This window comes from Cupressus sempervirens, chromosome 2, assembly GCF_028749045.1.
Source record: "Cupressus sempervirens isolate cs-2001-9-10 chromosome 2, ASM2874904v1, whole genome shotgun sequence".
Taxonomy (NCBI): domain Eukaryota; kingdom Viridiplantae; phylum Streptophyta; class Pinopsida; order Cupressales; family Cupressaceae; genus Cupressus; species Cupressus sempervirens.
In genome coordinates, this window is record NC_143119.1 from 16,782,171 (window position 1) to 16,797,570 (window position 15,400).

General features: G+C 42.3%; 1 protein-coding gene across 1 annotated transcript in view; it reads right to left on the reverse strand.

The window, feature by feature from the left end:
* The window catches only part of LOC149570863 (Ribosomal protein L34), a 58,958-nt gene extending 43,763 nt beyond the window's left edge, over positions 1–15,195 (reverse strand). The window contains exon 1 of the mRNA XM_089812422.1: positions 14,954–15,195. Within this exon, the coding sequence (XP_089668548.1) occupies positions 14,954–15,101 (148 nt within the window). The 5' untranslated portion in view covers positions 15,102–15,195. The remainder of the gene's footprint in view (positions 1–14,953) is intronic.
* Between the last annotated feature and the right edge of the window lie 205 nt (positions 15,196–15,400).

Consider the following 15,400-nt stretch of genomic DNA (forward strand, 5'->3'; position numbering starts at 1 on the left):
ACTGACGGTCATACTAAAGGATCGTGTCCGAAGAACCACTTTTGTGACATTTGTCAGATCATAGGCCATTCCACAAAAGAGTGCCCCTTTAACATGAAGACAAGAGGATCTCCGCAAGTGTTTCTTACACAGGAGGCTTCCCCGTCGGATAGTAGCGGAAATACGAATAGCGCAGGTGCCACATCCGGAGGGTACAGGAATAATAACAAAGGGCAAAATAACAATACAAATAATAATAATAATAATGGGAGCTGAAGTCGAACTCAGGATGATGCAAACGAACGGTCGATCGTTCAATGCTGAGCATGTAATTTGTGGGATCATTTTGTGCAGGATTGTACAACGGCAAACACACCAAAATTATTATGCAGATGGTGCAGACCTGGCAATCACGAAGATTCCAAGTGTCCAAAGTCTGGAGTAAACTTGATCACTCTCGGCACGGATGTAGAGGAGGTTCTAGCAATTACACGGAGGCAAGCGGAGGAAAAGAGAAAATTGGGGGAAGCGCAGGCGGAAATTGCAAAGGCATCATCGGCGGAGACATCTCAGTTGAAGGACATCACCGGCACCTTGGCAAGGAACTTCGCAGAACAAAACATTGTAAGACAGATCTTACAAATGGAGATACCGGTCAAGATAAGTGATCTCCTTCTCACAATGCCCCAGTTACGAACGGCCATTTTGAATCATACACCATTTCTGAAAGCAACGGAGGACACAGGAAGGGACAATAGGGAAGTGATGACAACAGACCCAACGCTGCTGGCACTCACCTCCGGACGGCATCCGGCGATCGTCGACATGGGGATTTTGGAAAATGTTCTGACAGAGACAATTGTTGACAGAGGGTCCGGCGTGAATGTGTTGTCGGAGGATACTTGGAAAAAGTTGGGAAAGTCGACGCTGTGGCCACCTACATTCTAGTTGCTGACAGCAAACCAGCATGGAATCAAACCGTTGGGAATCTTGAAAGCGCAACCGGTAACCATTGGTACGCAACCATTTTTATTGGATTTCGTAGTCATTCCATTGAAAAGAAAAGGATATGATGCTATTCTCGGACGGACTTGGTTGGTGCAAGCAAAAGTAAAACATGATTGGAAACAAAATACCCTATCAATGGAGGTGTAATGTCCCCTCTTTAGTTCGACATGGCATTAATCATGGATTTGCCTATTCCAGACTCTCGTAGGCAAATGGTGTGGAAAGAGAGTCAATTCTGCGGATCAGATAGCCATATCTTGCTCTTGAAGAAGTGTTAAGAGGTTATATTTTATCATTATGTGATATTGGGGCCCACATGTTATAATTTTAATTTGAGTTGCACTTTTTATTTTATAAAATTACTTTATTATAAAAAGTGCATTATAATGAGAATTTATAAAGGATGTTTCTAGAAGTTCTAGCAACTTCTTAGAAAAGTGAATAAATAGAGGGCTGGGCCTCTCATTTGGACATGCTTGGATTGGAGAACTCTTCTACTTCTTCATTGTGAAGACATTTGTGGACTTTGGATCTGCAAATTATTCGATCTTTGGGAACGAATCACTCCCTTGGATTGGCGACTTTGAGGGTGTGAAATATCACCTGAATTGTTGCATAATTGGAGTTGGTATTCAGCCATCTCATTGGAGCTTATTGAAAATTCGTTGTTAGGGTTTGTTTTTGGTTGGAATAAGGATTTCAGATTTGCCCTATCATTGGAGAAGCATTTGACAAGAGTTTGAAGACAGGATAAGTGCATTTTCAGAATTGGCAAAGCAGGGTTCGGAACCACATAATTGCTCATATCTCCTCAACCCCTTGGAGTTATTTTTTACGGTTTTACAGGGTTACTACCTAACCCTAGGCGCCCATTTTCCTTGCATTTGGGGGTCCCAAAACCCTAATATTATTTTTATTCAGCAGCCGTACAGGTACGGCCTGGTACGGCTCTGCTAGTTTGGGCAGCAGCTGCAAATTAAGGACAGTTTGGGGGTGCGGTTGGAGGTCTTCATCAACGATTTGCAGCAAAACGTGGTGTTCTTCCATAGTTCTTCAAACCAGGTTCTTGCATTCTGAAATATATGTCAATTTTTGGGTAAATTTGCTGTCATACAGTCATTGTAATAATCAATCCAGAATTGGTAATAAAATAATTTCAGAATTTATTGCATTGTAATTGAAATATAGTTCAATGGCTTTATATATATTGTAATTCTGCGATTATATTCTGAAAGTATCAAATCTGAAATTGCCATATTCTGAATATTGTTACTGTTACACGCCAAGTGTTTGACAAAATTCCTAAGTTCAGTTTGAGGGTTTCTGTGGCCTTTATAGAGAGGGTCATTACAGTGGTATCAGAGCTATAAGTCCTGCCATCCTGTGGAGGTCTTATAGGGAATTTGGAACAGCTGGATAGGAGGGAAAGTGTTTGACGAAATGTCAAAACACTAAAATCAGAGCATGCGACAAAGGCCTTATAATTTCCGCAATACCAAAGCAAGACAAGATAGGATTTCAGACCTGCAGAGCGAACAGTCTAGCTCATCTATCCAGGTGGACATAGAATCCAGTCATACAGACACAGGGGAGGTATTTTTTGATCAAGACTACGACTACAATATGGATAGAGGCGGGAATGCCGGTCCAGATCCGCAAGAGGAAAGATTTTTACAGTTATTAGACACCCTGGCACAGGGATAGCGATTAGCCGAACAAAGAGCACAAGAACAGAATCAGAGAATGGAGCTTATGATGCAGATGATGGCTCGACAAATAGGGTTGAACGCTAACATAGGTGGAGGAAATAATCAGAATGGTCACAATCAAAATGGGAATAATCAAGATGAGAGACATAATGGAGGCGAACAAATTGGGAACAATTTCGGTCATGCCCCCCAGCAAGCTCGGACAGTAAGTTCGAGGCCTATGATTCCTACGTTCCTTCCTAGAGCTCCAGAGCAGCCGGTACCAGAACCCCAGATCACTGACATACAGGATCAGCTGAGGAGAGATTGGGAAGCAGGAGGACCAGATTTTACAGCTGCAATCACCTTTAGAGAGTATATGGATGTGCGGATGAAGCATATGCCCCGTGGACAAGACAGGACTCAAAACTATGAGCTACGAAAGAAAGTAGGAAAACTACAGTTACCATATTATGATGGCTCGGGGAAGTCTACAGCAAGAGCTTGGGTTCAAAAACTTGACACATACTTTCAATTGAATCCTATGTCTAAGGAAGAAGCTATTAAGTATGCAGAAATTCACCTGGATGGGTTAGCACACGAATGGTGGCATCATGGTATGATCACTATGGGTCATGCACACATTACCTCATATGTGGAGTTTACGGAGAGACTGATTGAACGTTTTGATAAGAAAGATCCAGAACTCCATTTCAAGGAATTAGCCCAGCTTAAACAGTGGGGATCATTGGAAACATACATTTCAGAGTTTCAGAAACTTGCAGTGTTAGTAACAGATGTATCTGAACGAAGGCTATTGGTTTTATTTATGGATGGGTTAGTTGATCCGTTGAGAGGGTGGATTAAAGCTCTCAACCCTCCCACTTTGCAGGAAGCCATTAAGAAAGCTCGTGACATGGATTCCTCTTCAGCTTCTAAAAATAAATTTCAGGCAAAGAGTTTCCCTTCAGGAAAAGATAAGGACAGGAAACCCTTTTATAGAGAGGCACAACTACCTAAGGAAGAAAGTAAGAGGCTGGACAAGGAGACACTTAATGACTTGCGTAGGAAGAAGCTATGCTTCTATTGCAAAGGCCCGTATGAGTACGGCCATGACTGTCCTATGAGGCCAAAAGGGAAGGCCAACTGGGCAATGTGGGCTTATTACGAAGGCTCAGATTCAGACGGTTCAGAACATCATGATGAGGATCCTGATGAAGCAGAGGGAGAGCAGGAGATAGACAGTGCAGGGCAAAGGCAGGAAACAGAGCTACATTTACAGGAAGCACGACTGTCTAGTATCCAGAGAGAGGGATCTTTCAGACTTCGGGGAGTCTTGGCTGGACAGAAGGTTATTACATTGTTGGACACAGGTGCCACGCATAATTTCATTGATGCACGATTCGTAGAGAAGCGTGGACTCATTACTGAGGAGTTCGAAGGACTAAGAGTCAAGGTAGCTAATGGATACACTCTTCGTTGTGACAGGATGGTACGAGACTTACCTTTGCGCTTGAACAACTATGAGTTTAAGGCGGACTATCATGTGGTCAACATGGGTGACATGGACATAGTACTTGGGATGCAGTGGCTACATTCATTGAAGGTGGTTACCCTGAGATTAGAAGATATGGAGATACAATTCGAAATGAATGGTAGGATTCATGTGCTAAAGGCTATCCGTAATGGAGACATCAGGACTATCTCATTTAGGCGGCTGGAGAGATTAACTAGGCATAATGATATAGAGTGGGCAGCAGTTTGTACTTTGATACCTACACAGGAGGAGCAACATAAGGCGGAATATCATCCTGATATTCAGAAGTTGAGGATTAAGTACGAAAAGGTATTCAGTGAGATTCCACCAGGCAGGCCACCGGACAGAGGCATTGAGCATATTATTGAGCTGGAGGAAGGTGCTAAACCTATCATGATCACACCATATCGACATCCAAAGCGACTCAAGGATGAGATCGAAAGGACCATTGAGGAGTTGCTAGCTATGGGGCACATCCGACCCAGTAAGTCACCTTTTGCATCTTCTGTTGTTTTCGTAAAAAAGAAGGATGGAACGCTTCGGATGTGTATTGATTACAGGGCATTAAATAAGAGAACCATTAAGAACAGGTATCCTATTCCTCGCATTGATGAGTTGATAGATGAATTGCATGGGGCCTGTTATTTCACGAAAATTGATTTGAGATCAGGATATCACCAGATCAGAGTCTGTGAACAGGATATTGAGAAAACTGCTTTCAGATGTCATTGTGGGCACTTTGAGTTTGTAGTCATGCCTTTCGGCCTGACCAATGCACCTGCCACTTTCCAGTCCACTATGAACAGAGTTTTCCACCATCAGTTGAGGAAATTCGTGCTGGTGTTTTTTGATGACATTTTGATCTATAGCCGATCATGGCAAGAGCATCTAGAGCATTTGGAGACGGTGTTGAGCATTCTACAGAAGGAGTCCTTGTATGCAAAGGAGTCCAAATGTGACTTAGGGATGACCGAGCTGTTATATTTAGGACACATCATTAGTGCAGAGGGAGTGCGGATGGATCCTGAAAAGATTCGCGCTATTGTTGATTGGCCTCCACCAGAGAACCTTACACAGTTGAGGGGGTTCTTTGGTTTATGTGGTTTTTATCGCAGGTTTGTCAGTGGCTACTCACGACATGCAGCTCCCATGACAGATTTACTGAAAAAAGGGGAATTTGTGTGGACTCAGAAGGCACAGGACTGTTTTATGAGATTTAAGGAGATAATGACTACGTGCCCAGTTCTAGCATTACCTGATTTCACGAAGCCATTTGAGCTTCAATGTGATGCATCTGGAGAGGGAGTAGGTGTTGTACTTATGCAGAATAAGCACCCCATAGCTTATGAGAGCAGGAAGCTCAGAGGCCCTGAGCGTTCATTCAGTATATATGATAAGGAGATGTTGGCCATCATGCATGCTTTGGCCAAATTCAGACAATATCTTGTGGGTAGCAAGTTTTGTATTAAAACTGATCATAACAGTCTGAGGCATTTCTTGGGACAGCAGGACCTAAATGATCGCCAACAAAAGTGGGTAAGTAAGTTGCAGGCATATGACTTTGACATCTCATATGTCAAGGGAACTCAGAATGTTGTTGCAGATGCTCTATCTCGAAGGCCACACCTCACTCTTATGGTTCAGATATTAGAGGATTGGCGACACTTGATTATAGCAGAGTATGCCAAGGATACATGGGCCTCCGATATAGTAGAGGGAACAGTGATTGATACCAGATACACACTTGTAGATGATTTGATCATTTACAAGAACAGGATTTACCTAGTCCCAGGATCGAAGGTTAAGCAACTGATTATGAGAGCACTTCACGACTCACCGACAGCAGGCCATCCCGGGTACTTCAAGACTTACAAGTCAGTTCGAGAGCGGTTCACTTGGAAGGGGCTGAAAGCTGATGTTTTGCAGTATGTTCGAGAGTGTCTTGTTTGCCAGCAAAACAAACAAGAACACAGCTATCCGGCAGGGCTCCTACAGCCACTTCCGATTCCCGACAGGAATTGGGAATGCATCTCCATGAATTTTATCACAGGTTTGCCCAAGGTACAAGGACGAGATTGTATTTATGTGGTGGTAGATAGATTAACGAAATATGCTCATTTCTTTCCTATCATCACTACACACTCAGCAACTCAAGTGGCAGAGGTTTTCTTTCGAGAGGTATTCAGATTGCACGGCTTGCCTCAGAACATTGTGAGTGATAGGGATAGCCGTTTCATGAGTCACTTTTGGCAGGAGGTATTCCGGTTATATGGCATGGAGCTTACACCCAGCACTAGCTATCACCCACAAACCGATGGTCAGACAGAAATTGTGAACAAATGGGTGGAAGGGTATTTAAGGAATTATGTGGCAGCTCAGCAACGAGCTTGGGTCAGATGGATATATCTCTGCGAGTATTGTTACAATACTACATATCATATGACTATACAGATGACACCCTTCATGGCACTTTACGGTTATGAAGCACCTAGTTTCTTGGATTTGTTGTTGAGCGACAGCAGGGTACCCAGTGCAGGTGAATTATTACAGGAGAGCAAGGATATAGTTGCTACCCTCAAAGACAATATTGCAAGAGCTCAGAACCAGCAGAAGCAGTATGCAGACCAGAAGAGAACTGAGCGTAGTTTTGAGGTAGATGATATGGTTTACCTCATGTTGCAGCCATACAGGCAATCTACTCTTAAGAAGAGTGGTGCAGAGAAACTTAAGCCACGCTATTATGGACCATTCAGGATTATCAGGCGAGTTGGTGAAGTGGCTTATGAGTTGGAGCTTCCCGCAGACAACAGAGTGCACAATGTGTTTCATGTGTCACGCCTCAAGAAGGCGTTGGGTCAGAATGTGGTGCCTTCTGCAGTATTACCTCCTTTAGATGTTGAGGGAAAATTGATTTTAGTACCAGAATCCATCCTGGAGAGCAGAGAAAAGCAGCTTCGTAGAAGGGTGATCAGAGAATACTTGGTTAAGTGGAAAGATTTACCTGTTGAGGATGCTACCTGGGAGGGGGAGGCTATTTTGCAGCACCCGGCGTTGAGATTGCTTGAGGCCAAGCAATTTCAGGAGGGGCGGACTGTAATGTCCCCTCTTTAGTTCGACATGGCATTAATCATGGATTTGCCTATTCCAGACTCTCGTAGGCAAATGGTGTGGAAAGAGAGTCAATTCTGCGGATCAGATAGCCATATCTTGCTCTTGAAGAAGTGTTAAGAGGTTATATTTTATCATTATGTGATATTGGGGCCCACATGTTATAATTTTAATTTGAGTTGCACTTTTTATTTTATAAAATTACTTTATTATAAAAAGTGCATTATAATGAGAATTTATAAAGGATGTTTCTAGAAGTTCTAGCAACTTCTTAGAAAAGTGAATAAATAGAGGGCTGGGCCTCTCATTTGGACATGCTTGGATTGGAGAACTCTTCTACTTCTTCATTGTGAAGACATTTGTGGACTTTGGATCTGCAAATTATTCGATCTTTGGGAACGAATCACTCCCTTGGATTGGCGACTTTGAGGGTGTGAAATATCACCTGAATTGTTGCATAATTGGAGTTGGTATTCAGCCATCTCATTGGAGCTTATTGAAAATTCGTTGTTAGGGTTTGTTTTTGGTTGGAATAAGGATTTCAGATTTGCCCTATCATTGGAGAAGCATTTGACAAGAGTTTGAAGACAGGATAAGTGCATTTTCAGAATTGGCAAAGTAGGGTTCGGAACCACATAATTGCTCATATCTCCTCAACCCCTTGGAGTTATTTTTTACGGTTTTACAGGGTTACTACCTAACCCTAGGCACCCATTTTCCTTGCATTTGGGGGTCCCAAAACCCTAATATTATTTTTATTCAGCAGCCGTACAGGTACGGCCTGGTACGGCCCTGCTAGTTTGGGCAGCAGCTGCAAATTAAGGACAGTTTGGGGGTGCGGTTGGAGGTCTTCATCAACGATTTGCAGCAAAACGTGGTGTTCTTCCATAGTTCTTCAAACCAGGTTCTTGCATTCTGAAATATATGTCAATTTTTGGGTAAATTTGCTGTCATACAGTCATTGTAATAATCAATCCAGAATTGGTAATAAAATAATTTCAGAATTTATTGCATTGTAATTGAAATATAGTTCAATGGCTTTATATATATTGTAATTCTGCGATTATATTCTGAAAGTATCAAATCTGAAATTGCCATATTCTGAATATTGTTACTGTTACACGCCAAGTGTTTGACAAAATTCCTAAGTTCAGTTTGACGGTTTCTGTGGCCTTTATAGAGAGGGTCATTACAGGAGGGTGGAGGCAAAAGATTCACAATTGACCTGCACACACAAATGGTCGGCGAGGAGGCAGCATCGTCAGATTCAGAAAGTGACGACAAAAGTGACGATGAAGGAAAGAAGAGAATGGAACCAGACGAAGGAGTATTGAGACTTGACGGAGGATCGAACGATGACGACTTGAACTCGGAGAATGGCCTTTACCACTGGCAAATATAAGACTACGAATTGTTTCTGAGTTGCAATATGCTAAGGGTCGATGAAGGTGAGAAAAAGGAGGAAAATGAGTGTCCGGAGGAATACAGAGAAGCAGATGATGCAAAGGAGGTTGCGGCTAAAGAAGGGAAGGACATATAATACAGACCTAGAAAAAAGAAAAATTCCATCGTCCAGTACACAGTGAACGGACTGCACAAGAAGAAAAGAATGCATCGCACCATAAAATTGGTTGAAGGGTGCCGACAGCAAGGAAATAAGTTAGATGTGCGACGACCGCAGGCACTGTGGGCAACGGAGGTGACACAGAACAAACGTAAGGCCTGGCATGACAAACATGACAAACTCAATAGGTTTCAGCCGAGGCAGTTGGTACTCAAGTACGACGGTCAGGATGAAATCAAACAAGAAAGGTTTAAGGCAAGATGGGTTGGACCATATCAGACCTGGGAGGTCGGCGACAATCGGGTGATAAAATTGGAGACATTGGACGAGCAAGAGGTGTCTCCGATAGTCAACGAATTTAAATTACAAATATATGGTGCGAGGAAGACTCCGTTGCTATCACAAAATGGCCAACTGACTTCGTCGTCGTTGCAGAATGGCGACGCCTGGAGGCAAAATTGAGGTACCTCTATATTTTTATTTTTGAGAAAAAAAAATTGGATTATAAAAAATAAATAAATAAAAAGAGAGATGACTGTGCCCACGGGCAACCCCCGTGGAGCTGGTTGTCCCGCGGACATCACACGGCCCTGCGGAAGGATGTTCCGCGGGCAGGTTGTCCTGCGGACATCACCCGCGGCCCTGCGGAAGGATGTCCTGCGGGCACCTGTCCGTGGCCCTTCCGCGGGCAGGTTGTCTCACGGGTACCTGTCCGTGGACATCATCCGCGGCCCTGCGGAAGGATGTCTCGCGGGCAGATTTTCTCGCAGGCACCTGTCCGCGGACATCATCCGCGGCCCTGCGGAAGGATGTCCCGCAAGCAGATTGTCCCGCGAACACATTCCGTGGCCCCGCGGGTAGATGTCCCCGCGGACTCTGCCTTCTCCGCAAACATTTTCCTTCTCTGGGGGACAGCCACAGACTCTGTTTTCTCTGCGTGATTTCCTCCGCAGACGGTCGTTCAAGTAATTTCCGTGGTGGTGCTCCTGTCTTCCGCGGAGTCTTTTGCTACTTTCTTCCTTCCGGCGAGACTGCTCAGTTGTCAAACTTTGCCGCCAAGGCTAGAATGATTGCAGTGCACATGACAAAGTTGAATCTCGAACTCGTGACCAGAATGTTAAGGCACGTTTGTCAAGCAGGCGTTCGGCGCTACAGTATTCGAGAGTCGGGGATGCCGCGGGAAAAGGATGATAAATCTTCTTCTCCCTCTTCTGCGGACGCTCCTGCGGTGCAAATTTCTTTCCAGGTGTTTTGGTTTTCCTCAGGAAAGGTGTGAATATACTTTGTGATCGGCTACGGCATGTAGGAAGCTATTCCATACGTTAGGAAGTGGAGTGGAAGAAGAAGATTGCAGGGTAGCAGGAGGGTTTCTCTATAAAAAAATTTAAAAAAAACGACGATAAATTCAAGTTGTTCGAAATGAGTAGCAGATGATGCCAAAGGGAAGGGGAAGCATCAGTGGTTGCCAGAAAGAGTGTAGAATCGGCAGAAAATGACAGAAATGGTGTGTTCCATGGAGTATTGTGTGGGTTTCGAAGTGCTAATTTGGTCTTGACGGCGAGGGGCGCTGCCCCTCGACCCCGCCGGGGGCATTGCCCCCTAGACCCCCAGTCGTGGCGGATATCAGTCGTGGGAGTCTGACCAGTTGAGAAGAGTTGAAGTTGCTGCAGGCATAGACTTTCTGTGTACCAGAGGCACTGGGAGTAGGTGTTGGCCGGGAGGCTGTCTTGGTGGATGCGTAGAGAGCTCGGGAGGAGCTAATCATCCAGTTGGAGGCAGTGCAGCGACACTTAGCTCAGTGGACCAAGTGTTGGAAGCAGAGAAAGCAACACGGGTGGCTATCAAGGTCATCTTAAGGAGACAGTATTGTGTTAGCAGAGGTTGCGGATGTAACGAGATGAATGTGGAAGTGATGTGATAGAAGCAGATTTTTTGTTGTAGTCACTCTGTTAATGTATTTTGTTTGTTAAATTGTTTCAGATATTTTGTAATAGTCGTCAAGAGACGACTTTTTTTTAGGGGGGATGGTGTCAACCGACTGGATGGTTCCGGCGGTGTTTCTGTAGCCGACGGATTGGCTGTCGTCGATGTTTTGTATTCTGTAGCCAACGAATTGACTGTCGTTAGTGTTTTGTATTTTGTAGCCAACGAGTAAATAGTTTGTAGCAGACATAATAATTGTGGCCGACGGACTCCTTCGGGAAGGTTCGGCGGGTAGTATTTATATCCCATCTGGGATCATTATAAATCATTGAATCATCTACTATTACTGATATTATGAAGCATAATGTATGTCTGGCATATGCGAATATAATTCTACTATTCTGTTCCATTGTCTGTATGTGTTGATTTCTTTACCAGTACGGTAAACAAACTATACCCAGTTACATACTATCCCCTATTCAATCCATCAACCACAGGTAACATCCATTGGGCAATATTTGAGGTGCGACTTTCGACTGTAAGCTTACTTTTAACCAAGTCCACAATGCATCGCCACTCTTCGTTGACTATGAAAACTTTCTTGACGCCCCTATTGTTCTTCAAAATTCCTTCCCGCTCATGCTTCATAAGATCATTCCTGCATAATAATCTTAGCCACTTTTTCTTCTCTTCCATTGTCATTAGGGTTTTTGTCAATTCTTGTCCTTGGTTGGAAATTCTGAAAACCTTGTTTATCTCCTTCGCCAAGTAGGAAATTGTAACTATTTGCAAGAAATATTGAACTACAAATTTATGGGCTTTGTATCATAGCCAACCACCATCTTTCACAAAATGGACTCAAACTCTTTTAAATAAAAAATGGGCATAAAAATTATTGGATCTACCTCTGCCATGCGCAGCACCTCTTTTAGAGGGTGATTGTCTTTTGTTTTCTCCCACTAGGCGCGACATTGGCTTCCCATTACACTTTCAAAGGTGACATTAGCCGTAGTAATCTTGTCTGCAATTTTGCCTTTGGTTCTTGCCATCTTCCTCACCACCTTCTTAGCCTACAACACTGGGTCTTTCCTCTTTGAATTGATAATTTTTCCTTTGCTCATATTCCCAATGCTTATCTTTACCATTTTGTGATAATGCACCAATACCTAGGTTGCTTCAATTGGTTGCATGCTCCAACAATTACCTAGATGGTTTCTTAATGCCACTTGTCCAATTTACCACTTTTTGAATACCTTGCACACATATTCCTATGCATATGCCTCCTTTTCTTCGGTATGTACGCACCCAATGTCCCCTTCGTCACTTCATACCCAACTTTCAAATTTGCACAATACTCGTACGGCAGGACCTACGATTGCTCGTACAGTAGAAATGTGTATGGAGGAGAGTGCTTGTACAGGAGGAGTTGGTGCTCATACGGAGGAGAGTGCTCGCACGAGAGGAATTTTTGGTACTCGTACGGAGGAGAGTGCGACCTTTTGCACGGAAGGAGTGATCTTATGAAGATTTCCAATCGGATAGGGAAATGATCACAGCCTACAAAGGGTAGAATAGCAGCATTCCAAGTAAAGCTTATTGTATTGATGTCTCCCTTGAAGATAAATTTGTCAAGTCGTTCCACGATATAGCAAAAATCTTTTCTTTTGTTATTCCAAGTGAAATGTCATTGGTAGTTATAATGTCTACTAGGGGATTTTCCATGAACCAATTTCTGAAGTCAATAGTTTGAGTTTCCTTTTGGATTCCTCCTTTTTCATTTAGATTTAACAGTGCATTAAAATCACCCCCTAGAAGGAATTTCGAATAGGGCTCTGAGTTCATATAACCACTGATTTCTTTCCATGTTGCCTTCTTATCTACTATAGGTGTGGGTCCATATACATTAACAATATTGAATTGAATATCACGCTTGCAACTTATTATTCTTCCTCCCATCCAATTATTCCTAGTTCTGTGACATATAAAGTCTACCTTACTTGGGTCCCAAATAATTCCCAATCCACTGGGGGCTCCTACAGCTACATTAAATTCACATTTCCACAGGCCAAGTTTCCTTTTGAGTTGTTCCCCTTCTTTGTTGAGTTTTGATTCTTGAATCTGAACAATTTATGAGTCAAAAAGGGTTAGGTTGGGCTTGAGTAAGCACTTCTTGTTAGGAGCATTTATGCCCCCTATGGCATAAAAGGCAAGATAGATTTAATACAAATACTGCAAGATACAAACTAACACCCTTTTCACAGCATCAACATTCAAATTGGCAGCATTGTCCTCCATGCTACACATCTTCTTTTCCTGAGGGCAGTTTCTTGATGAACAAAAACTCATACCAAACAATAAGACATAACTAATCACATCAATTAAACTGTTTCTTACTTTAAATGTTAAACCAAGTGCCCTGAATTGTTGTTAAAGACAATGGATAGGCTCATGAAGCTAAAGGTCCTATAATTTATGGATGTGAAGGGAAGTCATGTGGAGATAGAGCTCTAGAGACAAAGAAGAGAAGGCCATTAACATAGTACAACTAAAAGTTAGCGGCAAGGGGGATTTCAATCAAAGATGATGCACAGTTGGAAGAGATTTACATACGAAAGAATATACATTAAGGCACTCTTTCCATTAAATCATCAGAACTATTTGCAGCTGCAACTTACAAAATTTAGAGCCCCACAAAAAACTTTAATGCACAAAGACTTTTACAGATTTATGCACTTGCACATTAATGTAAATCAGCAATCCTCTTTCTGTATAACTTGCTCTGATACCATATTGAAAATAGTCAAGCATAGAAAATTGGAACTTTCAGATTATATTCTGGTTAGAAAGGAACCGTCATATCTTTAAGGATGAGGTTTTAGAGGTTCCTCACTTATGGTGGAAAATTCTCCATTCTTTGGGGGATATTGCTTCTGCAAAATGTGACACTTCTGAAACCATGGAACCAGGGGAGGATATTTTCAATAAGCATCTGAATATTTCCCCCTCACATGGAAAACTGCTAAGAAAGATGTGTAAACATCCCTTGCGAAAGATAAGTAGGGTGGGGAATTGGAGTGCCCCTCCGCAGGATATTCTTAAAATCAACACGGATGGGTCTTCCAAGGGAAATCCAAGCCCTGCTGGCATTGGTCGTGTTAGTAGAGATAGTAAGGGGGATGTCTAGTTTGTGTTTTCTATTTATAAAGGTCATCACACTAACAACTTGATGGAGGCCATAGCTATTTTGTATGCTGTGAAGAATGCTTGTGACTTTAGTTGGAGAAGGTTTCTCTTGAATCTAACTCACAAGTGGTGATACGTCTATTGAATCAGCAACATTTTGAAGTTGTTAGTTGGAAGTTAGCTTTGATTGCGGACCAGATTCATAATTTGTGTACTTCTTTGGAGTCTGCTACTTTCACTCATATTCCTTGGGAATGGAATAGTCTTGCTGATTGTTTGGCGAAGTGGGCTTCTAACCATATGTGTAATTGGAACATTGTTGATAAGGCTCAACTTCCGATGGGCTTGTCCCATCAACTTGATCGCTTGGTTGATCTTGACGAGGCTGTCTGATGCCCTTTCTCTGTTTGTTCTTGTTTCTCTTTCAGATTGAATAAATTTTCGCCCCTCCTTTATTTCAAAAAAAAAATGCATATACAATCAGCAACATCTAGTTGTGCTAATTTCATCCGAACTAATAGTTTACATTCATATGTTTTTTAATAAATACTATTCATATTACCTTCCCAAAACACAACCTCCTTCCATTTAATAGATAATCTAACATTGATCGCCAGACAAACATTTAATAAACATTAATAATGTGTTCGTCTATTTTTTTTAAACTAGACTATCTATACTAGGTATATATGTCATATAATATCCACCAATTTTCAAAATATTCAGGTTATGAATACAAATGCATTCTAGAAGCTCCCTAGCTCTCAGCTAACCATTCTTGCAAAACGGTTACGCCTAAATCCTTATATCTTCTATAGGTTACTGTGACCAATAGAAAAGCAAGTCGTTTGCTTGCATCTCTGTTTTCATTTTAAGGAAAAGCTATTTAGTGTTCGTGTAAATAACCTGAGAGCAATGCAATTGTACCCTAAGAGTAAAAATCAAGAAGAAAATGCAGCGTACCTGCAAATGAAGAATCTGAGAAGCTCAGACGAGCAGCAGCGCATCTTGAGGGAGAAAAAGTGGCAGAGACATTAAATTTGGTATTTGAAATCAAACTGACAGAGGAGCGTGGGAATCCATTGAAGGTTGCTAGGCACGCTAAACCCATCTCTTCGTAACGCCCGACACGGGGCCTCTGCTCTAAACGTATCCTTTATTGGTTTGTTTCTTACCTTATCCTATGAGCATAGTAGTATCAAACGGATAGAATTCACGGCTGAGATTTTGGAGTGTTTTTTATTTTTACTAGAAATATGAATGAATAAATGTTTTTTAATGACATCCACAAGACCAGAGGAGTCTAAGGGATTGAATATCAATTCCACTAGGTAATTTCCAAATTCCTTTCTATTTTTAATCTTGGTATGTATCTTAACCAAAAATCACTTTGGATGAGTGGAATTAAGG